The sequence below is a fragment of the Pimephales promelas genome, chromosome 17 (genome assembly GCF_988280905.1).
Source record: "Pimephales promelas chromosome 17, fPimPro1.hap1.1, whole genome shotgun sequence".
Taxonomy (NCBI): domain Eukaryota; kingdom Metazoa; phylum Chordata; class Actinopteri; order Cypriniformes; family Leuciscidae; genus Pimephales; species Pimephales promelas.
Genome location: NC_142785.1, coordinates 8,502,416 through 8,525,363, shown reverse-complemented (window position 1 = coordinate 8,525,363; position 22,948 = coordinate 8,502,416). Strand labels below are relative to the sequence as shown.

At 38.7% G+C, this 22,948-nt stretch overlaps 1 protein-coding gene across 4 annotated transcripts in view; it reads left to right on the top strand.

Annotated features, from left to right (window-relative positions):
• Positions 1-4,815, top strand: part of kif20bb (kinesin family member 20Bb) — a 29,561-nt gene extending 24,746 nt beyond the window's left edge. For all 4 annotated transcript variants that reach the window (XM_039685336.2, XM_089121869.1, XM_089121868.1 and 1 more), the window contains exon 31: positions 3,879-4,815. In XM_039685336.2, coding sequence (XP_039541270.2) covers positions 3,879-3,962 — 84 coding nt within the window. In that variant the 3' untranslated portion in view covers positions 3,963-4,815. The remainder of the gene's footprint in view (positions 1-3,878) is intronic.
• Positions 4,816-22,948: the final 18,133 nt, after the last annotated feature.

Here is a 22,948-nt window from a genome sequence, read left to right as displayed (position 1 = left end):
GTGCACTGGCTCACCTGTTGCAAACATTAAGCAAGATAAAATAAATGTTAATAAAAATCCATATGGGCAGGCTTAGCCTTAATATATTACATAATAATCTATCTGGTAAACTACTTGTATGAAAAACTTGAAACATTTACAGCAGCAGCACTTATAATCCCCCTCGTTCTAGTAGGATTGTAAAATGTTACAATATTATAAATAATTTAATTAACTGAATTATTTAATAATCAATATACAACATGTCACCAACGCCGCCTCAGATGCGTGCTTGTCAGAATGTGTTGTGGATGCGCACTGAAAACAGCAACCAAACCCAATGAATTCACAACGATTTAATAAAATAGTGTTCTGATGTTATCTAATATGACAGTCACAAATTAATCATCGTTATTATTAGTGCATTGCTGCTTGAGCAGCGCATGCTGAAACCGCTGAGCACTTTCGTTATTTAAATCAAAGAAACACAACCGATATGAGATTAGTCAGATATATACAAAATGAACATAATATTACAAATAATATCTTCAAAATGACGTGAATGCACAAGTTAACTTGAACCAAGTTACGTCCCATTCAGAATGACTGAATGTTGTGTACCCGCTCTTCCTGGAACAACGCGACAGGGCAACTAAACCCAAATTATTCACCACGTTTTATTACAATATTGTTCTCTTTATGATGTTATGTAATATGACACTCCCAATTAGAGCCAGACCGATATATCGGCATGCCGATATTATCGGCCGATATTTGGCACTTTCCAAACTATCGGTATCGGCAATTATAATGGCCGATAAATGAATATTTCAAAAATTAAAAAAAATAAAAACGGACGAAACACGCTTGAACCATGTCATGAGTGTTGGAGTTGTATAGTTTGTCCACCAGAGGGCACGCTTCACCATTTGGTCACGAGGCATACATTGCTTGAATAACAATTAAAAGAACATCCCCATCAGACTATCATGTCCAGTTTTGCTTCTGTTAAATAAGCCAAGAGTGAAGCAGAATTAGTTTAATAATTACGTTACTTTAAAGTGTAGTTGACTGACTGTCCTTTTAACTTTTGACAATATGACTGAAGTATTTCTTTTCGCGTGACAGTTATAGCAATGAGACGTATCATCTCTCCTTGGCCTGTTATATTTAAAATGTATGTTTTACACTTTGTTGTATGACGTCATCCATTGCTAAATTATGGCTCATCATAGACTAGCTAATCACTAATCACTATCATCAGTCTGTTCTATTGTGACAATAAAAGAAAAAAGTTTCTTTTTAAAATGCATGATCATAATATTTTAGTTAACTCATAAATAACTGCAAATAACTTATGTTAAGGAAATCTGTTAATGTTTTGTTGCGCGTTTCCGAAAAAAAATATCGGCCGATATATCGGATTTTAAAACCAAAAAAATATTTGTATCGGTATCGGCCTTCAAAATCCTTTATCGGTCGGGCTCTACTCCCAATAGTCGTCATTAGTCGTACATTGGCGTTTGAACTGCGCGCGCTAAAGATCACGCTTCAATTCTTAGCTAAATGCATCCAATATGAGATAAATCAGATATAGATGTACACATACTAAACTATTACAACTACATTTGCATAAAACAAAAGGCTGTGAATACACACGCAAACGTAGTCATGACAGGGAACTACACTGCGACCAAAATGGTCACTTATGCGACCTTTTGAAATCCCGTTGCGACCCTAATTTTTAATGGGTCGCAAATGTATCACTGACTATTTTGACGGGTCTGTTTTTTTTTAGTTTCTTTCGGGTTGTATTTAATCTTCTAAAACCTGTCGGATCGTCCGCTTTTTGTCCCGCCAAAGCCTTTTTTGATTGCAGTGAGTGTTGTAGAGTAGAATGACGGATGCGTTTGACAGGGCGCAAACGACCTGAGAGAGAGAGAGAGAGAGCGCGCGCGCCCTGGCCACGCGAGCACTATCACGTCTTCACACAACACAAGCGCTGTCTTGCTCTCTCTCTCTATCGCACGCATATTATTCAAATGACATGATAGTAAAAGGTTTGTGTCTTTATAATAGGCATGCTAATCATAATCATATAGGCTACCATCTGAGGCTGCATGGCGGCAGGTAAAAAACGCAGAGATGTAAGACACCGTGTCTCTTCCTTACACCAAAGGTAGATTTGCGGTCTAGTGTTCGGCTGATAAACTCTGCCATGAGCTAACTCATTATATTGCTAGCGCTGATATTGACATCGACTAACGTTATATGATCACTAGCAGTTTTTTAGACTAACGTTAGTTTTTTCATAATCATAATCGCGTGATTCGCGTCAAGACACCTGATTGGCTAATACTACACACTGAAGATAAATTAAATGTTTTATTAAATAATTACTGAAAATATCCCTCTCTTTATCCCACACCCCAAACATGACATACAAAATGTTGTGGAACAGAAACAACCAGAGATATATTTATAAGCTATCATTTTATTGTCATCACAGCTTTCCAACAGTCCTGCGTATGATTCTACATTGATTAAAAAAGAAAATCAAATGTGTTTTAATGGTAATTATTTTATACGGAAATCATGTATTTAATAAAGTTAGGGTTAGTTAAAATTAAGGAAAACAAATATATTGATCTGAAATATTGCAAATTAATTTTACATTCATTCAAGTACAATATATCAAGGTCATTTGGTCTTTTTATTAATTTAATTAATAAACTAATTATATAAAACTATTGTCAGTGCACTACAAATAAACTGGTTCTATGCCTTTATTAATAAAACTTAAACAAAAATTTAAGTTGTTTTGCTTTTCACTCCATTGTACCGAAATCGTACCGAACCGCCTGAATGTCTGAACCAAGGTATGAACCCGACCCAACTGTGACTTCTGTACCGTTCCACCCCTAATGCAGTACAGTTTCATTATTATTTATTACTACCCAGAGTGCGGCTTACTATAAATAATTTGTGCGACCAAATCATGTTTTGCGCCAGTAACTGAAAAAGTTAGTAGCGCAAGTGCCACCAGTGGAAAAGGTTAGTGTAGTTCCCTGCATGATGAAGTCTCAAACATAACTCCTGCGCACTCGCTTACATGTTTCGCGGTTGAGCAGCAGGCACGCGCATAGACCTGATTAATCGATGATCGATACTTTGATCGATTAATGTATTATCGACAATTAATCGATAATTGATTAATCGTTGACATCCCTAACCAAAATGTATTCTCAAAGCTTCAAAACATTCTAACTAACCCACTGATGTCACATGGACTACTCTGATGATGTCTTTATTTCCTTTCTGGACAAGGACAGTATACCGTTTGCATATGTTCAATGGAGGGACAGAAAGCTCTCGGACTAAATCTAAAATATCTTAAACTGTGTTCCGAAGATGAACGAGGTCTTACGGGCTTGGAACGACATGAGGGTGATTCATTAATGACATAATTTTCAGTTTTGGTTGAACTAACCCTTTATTATACTGGGCACTAGATTTATTAAACATTAAAAAGATATCTAATCAATAATTGGTGAAATGTTTCACACTATATTGAAACGTTAACATTATACTTAAAAATATACTTAAAAAATAAACCTCCATTGTGCCACCTTCCATTTGTAATTTCATTTATATTTATTAAGTATTATTCTTCCATGAGTTTAACTATGAGCTTGATTATTTTAAACTTTTTGAGTATTTAAAGCAGTAAGTTCTAAGGCTTTGTTGAATGTTCAGTTTGAGTAGAAGAAATTTGATTAATTATTTCATTGAGATGTGTTTTTGTGGGATGGAGGTACAGTATTACGTTTGTTTGTAAAAACATAAAACTGCAGAAATGCCAGATGGATGTGTATTAAATTCATGAAATAATTTTACAGGTCAATGGAAGCTGTGAAGATGATAAAGAGAGTGATCATCTCATAATCAAGAGAAAACTCAGAACAAGAACTGCCAAGAGATGACACAAACATACAATTTGATGTTGTAATTTCAGTTAGTTTGCTTTTTCTTGTTTTCTTCAAATTGTCATATTTTGTTTGTTTAATACGTAAATGTTGTTGAATAATTCATAATTGTTTTATTAACACTGGGCATGTTTGTAAATATTTTATTTTTATTTTATTTTTTTAATTTAGCCTTCGATTTCTTGTGGTAATTAGACAAAATATGGCCAAAAATGCTGTTTATTAAAAAAAAAAAAACCTAAAAGCATATATCATTTGGGTTCCACTTTGTATGCTTAAGAGAGAAATATTAACTGCATTACTGTCCATTTATGTTGGATTTCACATCATGATATCCTTTAAAAATGCTCAGATGAGGAAAGCAGTACCAAACAGGCAAGGTGAATGGGGATGAAGAGAATGTTCCAAATTAATGTTTGGGGGTCAATTTGTTGTATGATACTCATTTATTTCCACTGTCAGTAAATGGAGGGTGGCTGTCATCAGAGAAGAGTAAGTAATACATTGTATCTGCACCTTATGATCTCTGCACTAACAGGTCAAACCTGCACTAATACACATCTCACTTCTCACACTAATACACAATTTCACCAAGGTGAAAGTAATGTAACATTGAAAACAAACATTTTTGTGGGTGTGTGCTTGCATGTCATCATAGTAGCAAATTTCAATTTGCTTCGTAGCATTGGGTTATAAAAGTGTGCTGTCCTTAAAGCTGCAGTAGGGAGTTTTGAGAAAACGTTGACTTAGTCTGAAAATTTGAACAAGCACAACTTACAGGTCCCACCCCCTTGGACTCTGCTGCTCTACAGCCCTCCCTCCACAGCTCGTACCCACAGCAGTGCCGGCCGTGAACGCGTAGGCTAGTAAACAGGGCCACTGATGACGGCGGATAAAAAGTTATATGGCACAATCACTAATAGGGACTAAACGTCAACAATATGCTTTACATTGACTATGGCCTGCCCATACTTTGACTACAAACTTGGTCCTCAAATCCTTATGTATTTTCCAATACATGTAATTTATGTTGCACTCTTTCTATAAGTTATAAATAGCTAGTAAGATAACGTTAATATAACGGTAACTAACGTAACTACAGTATGTAAGTAATTATTCTAGTGATATGTAATGTTAGATAAGGTGAGCTAGTACATTATTTCAGCAACATGACAAGCCAGTGAATTAGCAGGTTTCAATTGTTGCTTAGCAGAGGGCGTGATTTTATCAACATGTCATGCGGCTACAATGGGCTGACTGACAAGACAAGATTGTTTATCGTCATCGGTCTTTTTCCCTTTACCTCTTTGTTTTATGAGCAGGTGTCCCTCGAGAATTGGCAGTTTACGGTATTCTCCGTCATGAGCACAGGACTTTTAGCTCGCCGGCAATCATGAGTTTGAACGACGGCACACGCTCGCGCTGTGCAAGAGAGGGGAGTGATCAGCGCGTACACGATTGACACTGCTAAGACTCTTGGCTCTGATTGGTTGTTTCTGACGGGAGCGTTGTATTTCTGCAAATGGCAATAGAGCATCACAGTCCCGCCCAAAGCCCGAGAGAGCGCTGGTGCCGGAATTTCCCATTCATTTCTCCCATTGACATTTTGTAAAATCCATATCTAAAGAGTACTAGAGCATGTCTGAGGATAATCAGCTACGGCTAAACTCATAAGCATACAACACTTCATTTCGAGTGAAAAAACGAAGAGAAAATCCAAAAAAAGTCGAGGGTACAAGCCTGTGTACATATTTTCATTTCCGAGCAAAGGAACTACTCCCATAAACCACCGCGCCTCAGTGAAGTCTGAAAGCCACCGTGAAAGAGCCTTTTGAGTGACTTCCAAATCTGACGACGGGCACGTGAACTTTTTCCTCCAGTGAATTTTATATAGTGAATGTGCAAGGAAACTCATTTTCCTCGATTTACTGAAGCAAACGCATTTGCAGCTCGACATGCAAAAGTATCTGGCTCGCTCATTAGCTAAGCTGTGGCAACTGCACATCCAATGGCGCGCGGGCGTCTCAGAAGTGCGACCAATGAACTTAGCCCTACGTCATCACTTCACGTACCTTCGCGGGGTTTCAGACACGTGACACGACTTCCACCAATCGGATGCATCACTGTTGGATTGTGGGATTGTTCTGGATTGTGGGTAATGAAGTACATATCCAATACATCGCGAATAAAAGGCATTTATCTTAAAACAAGGTAAGTGCCCCATGAACTTTTGGCGTTTATATGAGCATATACAATCGTTTAGTACGGTACAGCCGTAGCTGGTTTTAAGTCTACCATTTATGGTTACGTTTTTATGGCTTATATCTCAAATGTCAGTGGAGAAATTGTATTGAATTTTTACTTCTGGCACCGGCTGTGGGCGGGACTGTGATGCTCTATAGGACCACTGGGAAGAGCCAGAGGAGCTTGATTTTTTTCACAGATTATCTGTCTCATATTCTACTGTCAGGACATAATGACAGTTTTAACAAATATGTAAAAAATATTTTTTACAAAAGTTTACTACAGCAGCTTTAATGCATGTGAGAACATTTTGTTTAAAGTCAGCATGAAATGGAAGTTGCGAATCTGGAATCACGCATTTGAAATTACAGTAATTTACAGGAGGTGGCGGTATGTACCTAAAAATATGGTATACATCCTGCCAAAAAATCCACAGAAGAAGAAGAATTTGACACATCTGAAGCACGTGCCTAGAAAGCAGCGGCTGCCAGCACATGAATCAGTAGCCACTCATGACCGTAAATTTAGGTAGGGCGAATTCTGGGCCTCAGCGCTATTATGATGAACATTTTTCCTAAGCTTTATATTCTATAGAACACATGCAGAACATTGCGTTATTGAAGCCAGTCCCTCCAGGATTTCGCGATGTCGCGATCGCAACTATTAACGCAACTTCAACAAATCCACGTGAATTCAGTGCGCCTTGCAATTTTGAAAAATCACCGCAACTTTTCTGCAACTTTGACGAATCATCGCGCCGCGGTCTCCTGCAAAGCGTCGTCATACGTCAGCAAACTCAATTGTTTTGTTCAGAAGACGCAGCAGATGTGGACTGCCAACGTCTCACATTTAGGCTACCTACCAAAATAACAGAAAAGGCCAATGTTGCCAACTTAGTCTTTGTCGCTATATTTAGTGATATAAAAAAGCGACTAGAGACAAATCTAGCGGCTTTTTGGACAAACCTCAGTAACCAAATGTTGCCAGCGAGCGCAAGGTTTGCTTTCTCCCTGCCGTCACATCTCTCTCTGCGTCCCTGTTCAGTGAACGGCTGCAGTAGAGGAGCAGCACGGCAGCTGACAGACGCGAATGAGCAGTGTTGTTTCCACGGACTTATCACTTATCTGCTTCTCTTTTGTTTTATATTTAAAGAATTGAGTTTGACCATTTTATTTTCCTTTTTTTTCTTGTGTTTATCACTTGTAATAGGCTACTCACTATCACAGTGCATTAGTTCACCCAGTTCCCGAACTCTCTCAATTCAGAAAATTTTACACATAAAAAATAGCTAGCCGACTCGTTCTATTGTCTGACAAAAAAAAAAAAATTATCAAATGAGAACAGCTTTATTGGATATGCGGCTATATTATATTATATTATATTAGCTATATTAAAATACATTATCAAACATTTGGTTTTTCCACCATTTAACTTTAGTGGCTATTCCTAAAACTGTATTTTGCACTTTATTAGTATTGGCATCTTTAAACATAAATGGGTAACACTTTAGAATACGGTTCCTTCGTTAATGAATAACTACACAAGAACTAATGAGTAACACAATATTAACAATCTAGTAACTATTATTAACTAACAAGAAACTCTGATTAACGAACTAGTAAGTAATAGCGCACAGACGAAAGTGGTAGTTCACTATTAAGTAATCAATAACTACTATTTTTTTAATACTTCCCAGAGAACTACTGAAAAAGTTTATTAACAATCTAGTAACTACTATTAACTAAAATAACCTCTTATTAACGAATTAGTAAGTAATAGCTCACAGATGAAAGTGTTACTAGATACTTCTGTGGGAATTACTAATTCTTTGGATTCGTATTATAAAGTGAAGATCATTGGAACTAACTAGTAATTACTAAAGTATTACTAAAGACATTTTCTAAAAGTTACTAAAGTTCACCAAAAAATCTCAAACGTTTGCACAAATCATGACTAGATCATGTAGTAACACTTGAGTCATTAGTAGTTAGTTCCAATGATCTTCACTTTATAATACGGATCCAAATAATTAGTAATTCCCACAGAAGTATCTAGTAACACTTTCATCTATGAGCTTAATTACTAATTATTTGGATCCGTATTATAAAGTGAAGATCATGGGAACTAACTAGTAATTACTCAAGTGTTACTAAAGACATTTTCTAAAAGTATACTAAAGTTCACCAAAAATCTCAAACATTTGCACAAATCATGACTAGATCATGTAGTAACACTTGAGTAATTACTAGTTAGTTCCAATGATCTTCACTTTATAATACGAATCCAAATAATTAGTAATTCCCACAGAAGTATCTAGTAACACTTTCATCTGTGAACTATTACTTACTAATTCGTTAATAAGAGTTTATTTTAGTTAATAGTAGTTACTAGATTGTTAATAAACTTTTTCAGCAGTTCTCTGGGAAGAATGAAAAAAATAGTAGTTATTGATTACTTAATAGGGAACTACCACTTTCGTCTGTGCGCTATTACTTACTAGTTTGTTAATCAGAGTTTCTTGTTAGTTAATAATAGTTACTAGATTGTTAATATTGTGTTACTCATTAGTTCTTGTGTAGTTATGCATTAACGAAGGAACCGTATTCTAAAGTGTTACCCATAAATGCTGCTTAATGTTTGTGAGGTTCTGCACATTGACTTTTTTGCAGGTGCAGATCTTGTTTAAAAAAAAAAAAAGAAGCTTAGTTTGTTAGGTTTTGCTGTGTCTTTAAATCGTTTGTTTTGCCTTTTATGGTTACTAATGGTTAGTTAGTTTGTTCGTGTGTTACAAAGTGTGTGACTTTGTCTCTTAAGTCAATTCTGGACTACAATAGAGCAGATGCAGATGATGAACAGTGTTTTCTGTGGGACATAATAAGTCCCTTTGGGGTGGACTTTGGACTTTTCTCTCTTAGTAAACCTATAACATGCACAAAAAAATATAACAACACAATAAAGGAAAGGGGAAAAGCCAAAAAGCATAATATGGACATTTTAATTAAAAATCTATCTATCTTTGCCGTTTTAACCTATAAAAACATGCAGAAGAACATCGCAACTTTTATCGCAACTTTTTAAAAAAGCGGCCGCAACATCAGGCATTTTAGGCCGCAACAATCACAAAAAAGGCCCGCGAAATCCTGGACGGACTGTGAAGGGATAGTTCACCCCAAAATGAAAATTCAGTAACTCACTCTCATGTTGTTCCAACCCTGACTTTCGTTCATCTTCGGAACACAAATTAAGATATTTTTGATTAAATCTGAGAGCTGAATCACTCCTCCATAAGCTTCTAAGGGATTGAAACTTGCCGACCAAGAAAAGTTATTAAAGACATCGTTCAAAATAGTCCAAGTGACTACAGTGGCTCAATCTTAAGTTTATCAAGCGACAAGAATACTTTTTTGCGCAAAAAAATAAAATAAAAAAATAACTGTTTTATTCATCTATTCATTCCCTTCTCTGTTGGCCTCAAGTTAGTTCTCGTTGTGTAACTGCGCAGCGCTTCTTTGTTGTACACCACACGTAGGCTCACTGTTGGCCGACGCTGGTCATGTGTGACGGACAACCAGAAGCTCGAGGCTAACAGAGATGGAAATTAATAGTTAAATAAAATTGTTATATATATTTTTTATTTTTTTTTGCGCACAAAAAGTATTCTCGTTGTTTGATAAACTTATGGTTGAGCCACTGTAGTCACTTGGAATATTTAAATATTGTTTATACTTTTTGTTATTTAATGGGGCTATCATTAAATTTGCCTAATCATAATCAACATTTTCAAGTGTAGACAAAGGGAAGCGGGAGCGCTGCTGGTATCGCTTGTATACTCTGGGATCGGTTTTTCAATAGTAATCCACAATGATTTTGGATAACGGATTGGATCAAATCTTGAAAATGGGTTTTTAATAAGAAAAAAAAACTGATTACAAAATTGTCCTATGGAAAAGAAACAAATTCATTGACCAGGCTGGCCAGTGCGATTGACACATCTCTCACCACATTACACACAGCTGATTTCACCATTCCCATAGTCACCAACAACTTGATAGAAAGTCCCACATGCATTAACTCAGAGAGCAATGAGGATCTAGTCTTCCTCAGACAGACCGTGACTCCTTTGGGTTCTGTGTTGAAGTTTTGGCCTGAGAAGGTTCACAAGGTACTCTATATCAGCCTTCCCAAAGCGAAAACGGCCACACAGCTCCTCAGTGGTGTATTGCTCCAGTGGCTTGGTATGTTCAACATACACCCTTTGACAGTATCCTCTCCTGGCAAAATGGTGGTGGCGATGGACAACACATGCCATTTCACTGTCTCTATGTGAATCTTCTGTGAAAGGCTGATTTATATGGCCATGTAGTTGGTCTTTTCAAACACACCTATTACATCTGATTAGTTTTGTCTTGTGTTCAATTGTGGCAATTGGATCCAAGGTCTATAATTTATGAACATTGTTCACTATCCACAAGTTTCCGAGGGGCGCTCCTGTAAAACATAAAGTGGGTGAAACTTCCGGTGAGGTGGCAGAAGTAGCATTCCAATGGTATTTTGTGTGTTAGTTAGCGAAGAGGCTAGCTGTTTTTCAGAGAATTATTTTAATATTTAAAGACGCAAATCTTTATGAGAGATGTCGTTACGGAGCTCAGGGACAACATGCGCTGTTCGCGGTTGTATGTATAACCGGACTAAACTAATTCAGTGGCTTAAACGTGATTGTTTTGAACATAAGCTGAAAACGAAATCAGAGTGATCCTGCCAACGACTGTAGTTTCCATCACCTCCCAAAAGACGACGAATCTTCCTGTGTACATTTGTTTAAATTCTTAATGTTCTATAAACTCTATCAGCATGTGTTTGGCTGTTCGCTACTGATGTTACACCTAAACTCAGGATCAAAGCCTGTGTTGACAGAATACCAAATGTGCCAGCCTATTCAAGTAGCACATGCTTTTGAATAAACTCCAAAGCACAATGACTAAGTGTGTATTTTTTATTTTAATTGTTTGTCAGCTCGCACAACTATCTGTCATCATGCCTTGATGAGTATTGATTATTAATAATGTTATTATAATACTCCCAATCAACTACTGCGGAGGGTAAAGGTACTGTTATTTCACCCTTTTTAATTTCGTTGAGGTTGTGTTCCCACATCGTTAGCTAGTTTGGATCGCTATGACTGTCAACTGTTGAATGAACGAGTGTCAAGCATGTCAAGTCGCGCTTTGTTTACTTCCAACCGGAAGTCGCGCCCACTTTTGACGCAAGGCCTCATGGGGCGTAGGAAACTTGTGGATAGTAAAGCAACGGAACCATGTAACTTCACTGCTGCTGAAACCAATGCACTACTAGAGGGTGTTCAGTGCCATTATGGAACAATAGTGGGAAGTTTTAATTCCTAAGGATACCAACAAAAAGAAAAATGATGTTTGGATTTTAATCAGAAAATGTGAATGCCATAGGGTCTGGCCAGAGGAGGACCACAGACCAAATCAAATTGCTGTGGAAGAATCTTAAGGCCAGGGCAACAAAGGACCATGCTGAAGCCAAAAACTCACAAAGAGGCAACAAGCCATTTAAGAGAGGAGGTTACACAGATGTGGTCCTCGACATCATTGGAGGTGAGAAGTCGCTCTCCATGGGATTCAAGGTGTTGTAGGGGGTGATGAGCCCTGGATTAAGGAGGAGGTGGAAGAGAATCTGTCAGTTCCTCCTGAGGCTGATCCAGAGAGCATATTTATTTTGAATCTCAGCTCTGTTCCTGAGGAAAAAGCTGGATCCTCATAGGTTGAGCCAGAGGTAGGTGCCACAGTATCTTAGAGGAAAGGCTTAGGGTGCTTTCACACTTGCCTCATTTAATTGGGTTGAATCGCACTAGAGTTCGTTTTCCCTCTTGGTGCGGTTCGGTGTGATGGCAGCAATCACACTCGAGTGCGCACCAAAAGCGGACCAAACTCGGTACGCTTTCAAACAAACTCTGGAGCGGTTTGTTTGTGGTGAGAACGTGATCCGACCTCGAACAGACCCAACTGCCAAATAACTGTGCATTTTTGGACAAAACCACCTGCCGTAGTCAAACAAAATGATTATTTATAGCCAATATCTCTCCCTTTAAGCCATGAATGACTTACCGCGTTCTGCACTCACACTACAACACTCATCATAAACCCTGAAGTTGTCCGCACTGCACTGGGAATCTCTTATTTATATTGCGTCTATACTTTGTTGTTTATGAGGGGTTTTGCGAACGGGGTGAACATGAACCGACCCAATTGCAAGAAAGCACTGCGTCGAAAGAGAATATTCTGGCGCGCTGTCTGGCCACACCAGGAGCGTAGCCAGTATTGGGCCAGGGCGGCACTGGCCCACCCACACTACTCACTGGCCCGCCCAGGTAAGTTTGATAAAAATACATTTTTAGTTTATTTTTATAATTCAAATGTATTTAAGAAAATATATTAATACCTGAATTATTGTTGACTGCTGTGTATGTTTCTTTCTTTAATGTGCTATTTGGAAAAAGCGAGAGTTGAGGAAGAAGACACACCACTGCCTTCTTCTATCGAGTCCATCCAGCCAGTTCTTCAGACTCATTAACCCACAAGAAGAGTAGTCAGGTGCTGGCGGCGGCCGCTTCTCTCTCCCGGTCTGCCTGACGCGGGTTTACCCGCCGATCTAACTGCGATATTATTATTTTAGCTTACTTTAATTTTCGGGTGAACTGTCTTTGCACTGCTGACTAGCCTTTATTGAGCTCTGTTGGTTGAACATGATGATTTGCCGAATATAAAGGTGTTACTGTTTTTGCAGTTTGTCTATTCATTTTTCTACTCTCTAAAGTTAATTATTATTGAAGTATTTTTTTTTTCTATGAAAACCTATAGGCCCACTCACATTTTCACTGGCACACCCAAAATACAATTTCTGCCTACGCCACTGGGCCACACGATACTGTTGCGTGTCTTTCTGCATGTCGTGTGTGTGTCATTGGAATGGAATGAATGAGTGTGTGCATCAGGACATTGACATACCCCCTCGAAAATGAGATGGTTCATCCAAAGGGGCTATCCTTGAAACAAATAAAAAAAACGTACAGAGCATTCTCTTTAGTCATATTGTGCATAGATGCAAAAAAAAAAAAGCATTTGCAGTTCATAAGTCAAGTCAAATATATTTATATAGCACTTTTCACAATACAGATTGTATCAACGCTGCTTCACATTATCAATCGAAACAACTTAAAGTAACACCAGGGAGGTCCCCCTTTTTGCTCTCGGGGGTCCCCCTACAGTTGGGAAACAGTATTGTCCTCTACTTCTGTCGTAAACTCTGTCATCTTACATGCACGCGCATTTGTTGACAACCTTGATAGCCCTGAACACTGTAGGAGGAGGTCACATGCGGGTGTTCTGCTTGCGTCGCTTGTGAAATGTCTTCATCCCAGGTACAGTGGCACATATTTCAGCATGTCATATGAATATCATTTCATGGGTTTTATTTTTTTTTCTAATGACAAATGATCGCGATGCTCACGTTTACAAGCCAGCGTCATTATAGTAGCCTAGTCTATTGGTTACCGTTTTACTGAATCCATATGATGCTTCAATGCAATGTTTGAGTGGTAGATAATAACCATATATCGTCAATATTATAATATCAAGCTACCATAAATGAATCTGCAAATTTTATAAATAGATTTGCATTAGGCCTATAGCTTGAGGCAAGAAAAATAAACGAATATCACAGACATGTAGGTATCCTAAAATATGATTTTGTACATCTTCTATATTTACTCGAAAGAACGTAGCCCCTACCAAATTCCAAACTTGTACACGCCGTTTAGAAGTCAAAACACCAGTTAACTTTATTTTGAAGATAAACGGAGGATAAGATAGCTTCTGTAACATAATAAGGTGGCAGACAAAAAAACTAAAACAAAGAGATAGTATGCAAGCAACATAACGTACTTACTAGTCCAAAAGCATGACAGCCAAGTACGCATCGGTTTGCCCCCCTCCTCATTCAGCTCACGCCAGAAAACGTTGTCCCAAAGTTGATCCTCGATCTGCCTTTAACGCGATTTTAAGGAAGTGAGGGTGGTGGTGGAAGTGATGTATATGCCGTCAAGCAGTTGAATATTGTAGTTCTCTTTTTTCGGTTTTCGGGGTTACTACCCGAAACCCGAAGTTTAAAAGTATGATTAAAACCGCTACAGACCCCGTCAGGCTATGGCAGACGTGTCATTCAACCTATTGTAAGTCGATGTATCATCACAAGAGACTTGGAAATATATTATAAAGGTTGAAAAGTACCCTGGTGTTACTTTAACAGTGTTTGTTTATTACTGGAAAAAAAGACATCCAAGTTTGGTAGAGCTGATCAATGGTATGATGGGTCATTTAATTTGAATAATGTAAGGATAGTTACAATACAAATGCTGCGTTAATTTATATTAAACTGGACAAACCTAATCGCAAGCGTTAACATTGACAGCACCTTTTATCAGTATACACAATAAGAATCTCATTATTTGAATGTGTGAACATAGCCCCGCCCTCTCTATGAATGAACACTTCATGCATTATCTGTCTTCTGCGCAGTGCCACTTGTAGCGCAAAGTTGAGATGTTGCCCAGAGATAAAAAAATAACAGTAGATGGTCGAATGAAAAGCTGTACGAGAGACGAGAGTTGTCGTATTTCCCCGCGTTTAATAGAACCACTCAAACGGTAGGCTACACTCGTCGTCTTCTCAAAATCCGAATTACAACATCGTATAGAATAGATGACATTGTATCATATGATACTCATTAGTTTCTTCATATTGCATTTGTACAGAATGACACAAAATTAGTACAAGAACAAATGTTGCAGTAGGAAATATCTCCTTGCTGAGCCTTTTTTGCACTTCCTGATTTCCCTACTTGAGAATCCTTGTCCAATGAATGGACGACCTTAGCACACGTGTGGTTTTGTTTACAAATTTTGGTTCACTTGCAAAAACAGCAGTGTGAAAGCGAACCGTACCAAAAAAAAAAAAATTATTATTTGGGCCGGACTAAAAGCAAGTGAACTATCGGACTTTCCTGGTGTGAATACACCCTCAAAGCGCCCTTCATCAAAAAAAAAAACGATGATTACAAGGCACTTCTGCAAAAAGAGACTGAAAGGGCAGAAGCATGGCTTTGTCTGGCAGAGGAACAACTGACTCTGACCAAACTGCAGCAAACCAACCCACTGCGCAATGTGACGTTAGAGTGACGTCCTTTCTATGTAATTTTTCTATGTAAGTCCACTGAAGGGGTTGTTTTGTAATGCCAGGCGACGTCTTTTGCACGTCTAATATTGACGTCGGTGGGACCAAATGTGGTCGTTTGTCGACGTCTTTTCAACATCAAATTTAGTATCTTCAATAACTTCTATAACTGTAGTCCCATGTTTCAAAAAGGTAGAGAACATTTTTAAAGGATGTTATCTGTACCATGTATTTATATTTATGCATTTGACACATGCTTTTATCCTCAGTGACTTGCATTGCACTTTTACATTCCTGCTTTCCCTCGGAATCAAACCCTTGATCTAAGCATTGCACTAGGTGGCTGTTTCACAAGTGCTCTATTGTTTGAGCTACAGCATTAGACCTGTTACGAAGCTGGAGACGAGATGAGATCCATGTGCAGCTTTATTTAGAATCATCAAACAGGCAGGGGTCAGGAAACAGCAAAACAGGGATATCAGAGAGTGACCGCAGAGAGTCGTCAGGTAACAGGCAGAAGATCAGGGCAGGCAGCAAACAGGCAGAAGTCAGGAAACAAACCAGGATCAAAACCAGAGAAACCAGAAACAGGATATACGCTCAGAAATTACAAGCCGTGGCAATGCAATACTTCGCAAAGAGTCCTTGTATGAGTGTAGCTTACATAGGCAGTCTGAAATGAGGTGCAGGTGTGTGTAATCAGTCACAGGGAAGAGGCATTATGGGAAATGGAGTTCTGGTGGGGGTGATCAGTTCAGATGTGGAGTGCCCTCTGGTGATTCTCTGGGGCACTCCAACTGGTGATCGTCACAAGACCTTTGTATGTGTCAATTACCACCTTCTGCTCGAGACAATCAAATGCAGTTTTTGGAAAACTATCTTAAATAATTATAAATAATCTGTATTCATATGTATTAACTCTTTCCCCGCCAAACACGGAATTTTCCGTGTTTAATGAAAAAACGCATCTGCGCCAAACACGGAATTTTCCGGGTATCCGTGTTTTAGGTGGTATACGGTAAGGAAGACCTGCGCGCATGTCCTGAATGATTGCGCAACTCTTTGTTTAGAGAAACAGATTGCAATCGTCTCAAACAGTGGAGTAGTGAGAATGTATCAGACAGACAATGCAGAGGTATATGGCTGAAGTACTGGAGGTTAATGGACTCGGAGTCCGATCACTCTTTATTTGATAATTCTGAATCTGATCGGGACGAAGTAGTCAGTGAGAGAGATGCACATGTTCATGCTAGCCATGGACGTGCCGCAGATAGATCGTATAATATTATGACACTATATTATGTATGTGTGTGTGCAGGCATTTATGTGTGGCTGTCTAAATATGAAGGTGTAATTGTCAAATTATTTCTCTCTTTGTGCACATTTACCACATTGTAATATGTATTTGTGTGTGTGTGTGTGTGTGTGTGTGTGTGTGTGTGTGTGTGTGTGTGTGTGTCTAGGCCTGTTTATTGTAATTCCAATTATTCATAGGTAGAACACAGAGAGGCAGAGGCAGAAGTTTTATTGCAAAAGTTACATTTCCCTTACATCCTGGGAAATTTGATATATTTTACATTTATTTTATGTTTTTAATTTATTTTGGAAAGTTTTATATATGAAGGAAACAACATCTGAATGTATTCTGCTTTTAAATGCACTTGTTTGATAAAAACACCTTTTTCTCAGTTTTTTGTCCAAAATGTTGTGTTTTTGACAAAACCTACCTCTGTTCAAGAGGCAATAAAAAAAGAACAGATGAAGATAAAATAAAAACGTTTTTTTTGCCTTGAAGCAGAGGCTCAGATCTTTATTTTTATATATATCATCTTCATATATTCATGGAAGAAAATATTCAGCGGGGGCATTCAAATTTAGCGAAAATCGTCAAAAACCCTGGCGGTGGCTGGCAACTTTTTTTTAAAACGCTGGCGGGGAAAGAGTTAATCATGTTGATAACAACAATGTTGATATTTGTAAATAAAAAAAATTGCATATTAATCATGTAAATTTCCTGCACCTTTAATAGACGTCCAAATGAGGTCCAAAAAATGACCCAGTTCAACGGTCAAATGTTGAACGTCAACATGACGTCCAAATTGGGTCATGGTTGGACGTAAAGGACGTAAAAGTTACCCGTAAAGGTAATGGGCGTGAAGTTTCCGGACAACGTGCAATACACAGTTTAGCCAATCACACCGGCCCAAACTAACCAATCTGAGGCCCATTGTTTCTGGGGGAGTGGTTTCATAGAATCAGGATGTAAACCGGTCGTTCAAATGACAGAGCAGAAAGTAGCTTACAATAAAGATGAAATTTATGGAAAATAAGACTTTAAAAAAGAAAAAACAGAAATACATGTTATATTGCATCCCATAAACACAATCATGCAAAGAAAAAATGCAGTAAACCACTCCTTTAACACATTAAAAGTGTAAAGGAAAAACAATATAAAGGTGCAAATTTATTGAATTATATACCAAATTTAAGGTGCTTGTAATAAGCTGTAATTAACAGTTAATAAGACACTTATAAGACCTTATAAGATGCATATACTGTAAGATGCATATAAGCATTAACTACTTCATATAAGGGTTAATTAAAGCACAAGATGAACCGGGAGAGGCAACTGAGCGGCCCTGGAGTGGTCATGACCCAGCTGGACCCCAGGGGATGGAGTCTACACGCACCCTGTCCCTGGCTGTAACTGTCGTGAGGCCCGTCAGGGGCACAATAGAGTAGAGCGGGAAAAGTGAAACAAAGCATCCAAGTTATATGAAGTAGTTAATACTTATATATTTCTTATGTGCATCTTATATGCATCTCATAAGGTCTTATAAGTGTCTTATTAACTGGTAATTACTGCTTATTACAAGCACCTTAAAATAAAGTGTTACCCTAAATACTTTTGCTCCCTCTGCTGAAAGTACCTGAAAAATATTATTGTTTTAGTTTTTATTACATTATTAATCCATGTCACTGATGCTTTGAAACGTTTTTAACATTTTACCAAAGGAATTGTCTCCTGTTTCAGAAGATCTGTTCACAAATGAGCTTTAGTACAATGCAAAACAAAAACATTTAGAGATATGAAAACCATTTGTTCCATAACATGGATTATGAGAACAGCTCTTTCAATGGGACTTTTGAAACTTCATAATGAAAGTTCAAAACTGAAAGTTACTGTTTTTAAAGTAGCTGTATGCCAGAAATTTATTTCAATTAATCATACATTTTCCCTGATATTTCATTAGACATTAAGAAATCATGTTCATTTCAAATATTTATATCATTGACAACAGTAGTCCGGCCAGGATATTGACATTTAAAAAGTGAAGTTGCACCGCTCTACAGTAATTTGAAAGTGATTGCAGTACCAGTTTTGGCCACATACGGCTCCTTTAAAGACTTTCATACTCATTTAGGAACTCACATGTGTCAAAATCCAGCTGTCAGTAACTGATTCCAAAAAGTGCACATAGTAAAAGATGTGTAATTGCATGCTATCACTATTGTCAACAATATTTCATGCTCTATACTGATGTAATGGGGTCTCGTCTAGGAACCTTATAACCTCCAAGTGGTAACAAAACCACGTTTCCTGTCCTTATCTGATGCCCATGATCAATGTCTCACATGCCCAGCATGTTGAGACTATGTATGTGGATGGTTCATCATGGTATCATTATGAGAACATGACCATGTCGGCACGCTGGCTGCGACTTGCCTTTCTCGTAAAGGCTAGAGTCCCCTTTGTTGTTACACAGCTCGCCGCTTGTGTGTAAAGCATAACTGCGAGTTTGATAAACAATTTTGGTGGACCTGAGGGACCTTTTTCCGCTGGGTAAATCCCCACAGATCTCCCGCAACTCTAGCGTGTCGTGTGCCCTCGAATTGGGTGACAGCGTTGGTTGCTGTCACAGCAACCCAGCACGTCATTGGGCGATCTGGATGAGGATCAGATGTCGATAGTTGCATCAGTGAGTGGGCTATTGTCATCTGGAGAGGAAGATGACACTTAACTTTGCTTATTCTCCTAGACACACTTCCCACATCTTTTTTCAAAAGTGTGTTAAACTGTTTAGAAGCAGATCTCCTAGAAGTGGTAAATGACTTCCACTTCCTGCTCTGCTACTGTTCGGACGCTCTTGCTTACCGCTCCGCACTTTGCTCTATCGCTTTTATAATTTTAAATCGCTCTATCGTTTTTTTATTATTTTATTTTATCTCCTTTTTATCACCTAAGTTTAAGTTCAGCAAACCAGTACAGTGCTCAAACGTTTGATTACTACAAAAAAGCAGAATTCTTTTCTCCGACCAGCCTCCCACTGAAAGCTTACATTCCGGGGAAGGAAAAACACAACTGCCTACATTCCAAAGGATAAGAGAAAATGCCTCTTCTGGAATCTACTTGCTGCACTAACTGTCAGAGACTTTTACAAAGGATTGCAATTATTGAAACAAAGTTACTTGCGGGAACACCACACCAGACGGAACACACAACAGAGCTTCATCATGGACGCCCTCAGCATACAGCCGGTGAGTCCCAGAAATCTAGTGCTACTCGACAGGCAGTACTGAGTGTAGAGAAACAAGCCGATCGACTCACAAATCGATGGCACAAACAGGGCGCGAGACCCAAAGGCACTCGAGACATCAGATTTTCACAAGCATCACATATTGCTGCAATAGCATCTTCTACCCCAGATACGGCTCTGGTGAAATATAAAACTGCAAATCGACTCATCATTCATGTGGGGAAGAACGATATTCATAAAGAGCAGTCAGAACTCCTTAAGAAGGATTTCAATGAACTTTTTGAAACACTTAAAAGACTGAAAGTTCAGACATTCATCAGTGGCCCACTCCCAGCAAGAGGAACAAACAGGTTTTCTCGGTTGCTTGGGCTCAACACATGGCTGCAAAAAACCTGCAATATAAAAGGTGTGAGCTTCATTGACAACTTCAATCTTTTCTGGAGTCAGAGGCAACTGTTTCAACGGGATGGCCACCACCCAAACAAACTCGGTTCAAGAGTACTAAAGGACAATATCTACTTCTCCCTCCATCATCCTTCTGCAGTGTGTGCCAATTCACTCAACCTGAATGGCACACACACACCTGGACACAATATGAATGACCACAGGACTTCATTTCAGCACCTGAATGGACATATTGCTGACACATCACACAAGGACAATGATAACACCACTCAGCCACAACAACAACCTCTGCTCACGGATACAATCTCAGCAGAGCCCTGCCCACAGAGCTCACCACAGACAGACTGTGACAAATCAGAACTGCTCCAAGATTCAGCACCCAAGGACGACTTTCTGGAAAACAACGAGGGAAACCAGGACAGCATACTACAGCCTCCAATAACACCAGAGCAACAGCCCCTCTCACCTGACACGTTCTCACTCTCTCCAGAATCTCCACTCCTGTGCTTCTCAGAGAAAATGGAAAAACGGGTGTATGCTGGAACTAAACTATCACACTCTTTTGCTGCAAGCCCCCAGCAGGCCCCACAACCACCAAAGCCTGCGGGCACAGCTCGCCCTCCTCCTCCTCCCCCTGATAGAGCTCTTTGGCCTCTGCCACGGCGCCAGGGCTCACACCCTCCTCCATCTGCTCGAGGTGAACCAAAAACAACTGATACCAACTCTAAATGATACGAGTCGGGTATCGGCTTTGATATCAGTAACTTTCTTAAATGTTTACAAAACAAGCGGGAACCCAGTGTGCCTGAATCCTTCTCTATAGCGGTTCAAATACATGATAGAAAATCTAAGGCCTTCAACAGCCGTACAGCAAACCCATCTAATCTGGTGCCTATTACACGCCAAACTAAGACTGCTGTGGGGACAAAAAGTAAGACTATAAAGTTAGCACTTTTAAACATCCGCTCACTTAAAAATAAATCACTTCTAGTCAGCGACTTAATAACCACATACAACCTAGACTTTATGTTTCTAACTGAAACTTGGCTAGAAGACAGCTGCAGTGCAACGGTCTTAAACGAAACATCCCCTCCTAACTTTACTTATATGAGTGTCTGCAGAGCGGGTAAGAGAGGCGGGGGCTTAGCTGCTCTTTTTAAAGATGTTTATGAATGTAAGCAAATATCATTTTGGAATTACCCCTCTTTCGAATATCTGGGTATTGTGTTAAAAGGTGCTCCACATATTTTACTTATAATTATTTACAGACCTCCAAAATACTCTCCAGCCTTTGCTGAGGACTTTACAGAACTGTTATCAACAATTGCCTCTGAGTTTGACTGTTTTGCCATTGCTGGAGATTTTAACATTCATATAGATAATGCAGAAAACAATATGGCAAAAGAAATCAAAACTGTTTTAAAAACTTTTGATCTGACACAGCATGTACATGGTCCCACACACAATCGTGGACACACTCTAGATTTACTTATCAGTACGGGTTTAAACATCTCATCGATTGTTATTAAGGATGTAGCACTGTCTGATCATTTCTGTATTTTCTTTGATATATTAATCTCTCCTGCAGTTGAAGCTAGATCTGTGTTTGTCAAGAAGAGATGCTTAAATGAGAACACTGGTGTGCTATTTATGGAGGCTATATCTTTAAAACCAAGCATATCTGCTGACTCTGTTGATTTTCTCCTTGATTCTTTCAACTCAAAAATTAAGAGTGTAATTGATGATATTGCTCCTGTAAAAGTCAGGAAGAATAGTAGACAAAAAGCACCTTGGAGAAACTCAACAGCTGTGCAAAATATGAAAAGACAGTGCAGAAAAGCAGAGCGCATGTGGCGGAAAACAAAACTTGTAGTCCATTATAACATCTACAAAGACAGCATCCACGCTTTCAATAGGGAACTAAGCAAAGCCAGACAGTCTTTATTCTCAAATATTATAAACAGCAATATAAACAACATATGCACTCTTTTTGCTACTGTAGAGAGACTGACAACCCCCCCGAGCCAGATTCCCATAGAAATGCTCTCAGACAGCAAGTGTAGTGAGTTTGCTTCTTTCTTTTCTGAGAAAATTAATAATATCAGAAAGATGATCAGCACATCCTTGAGTTGCTCTGGAGTCAGTCAGATCAGACCACAATCTGTAGTTACTATGTCTGTTTTTGAAGAAATCAATGGCACAATTTTGGAAGAAACCGTACAGCACCTTAAAACATCCACCTGCGCCCTTGACACACTTCCCACATCTTTTTCAAAAGTGTGTTAAACTGTTTAGAAGCAGATCTCCTAGAAGTGGTAAATGCCTCACTTCGCTCTGGGAGTTTTCCGAACTCCCTGAAAACTGCAGTTGTCAAGCCCCTCCTGAAAAAGAGCAATCTGGATAAGACCATCTTAAGTAATTATAGACCGATCTCAAATCTTCCTTTCATAGGTAAGATCATTGAAAAGGCTGTCTTCAATCAGCTGAACAAATTCTTAAGCTCAAATGGATACTTTGACAATTTTAAATCTGGTTTCCGATC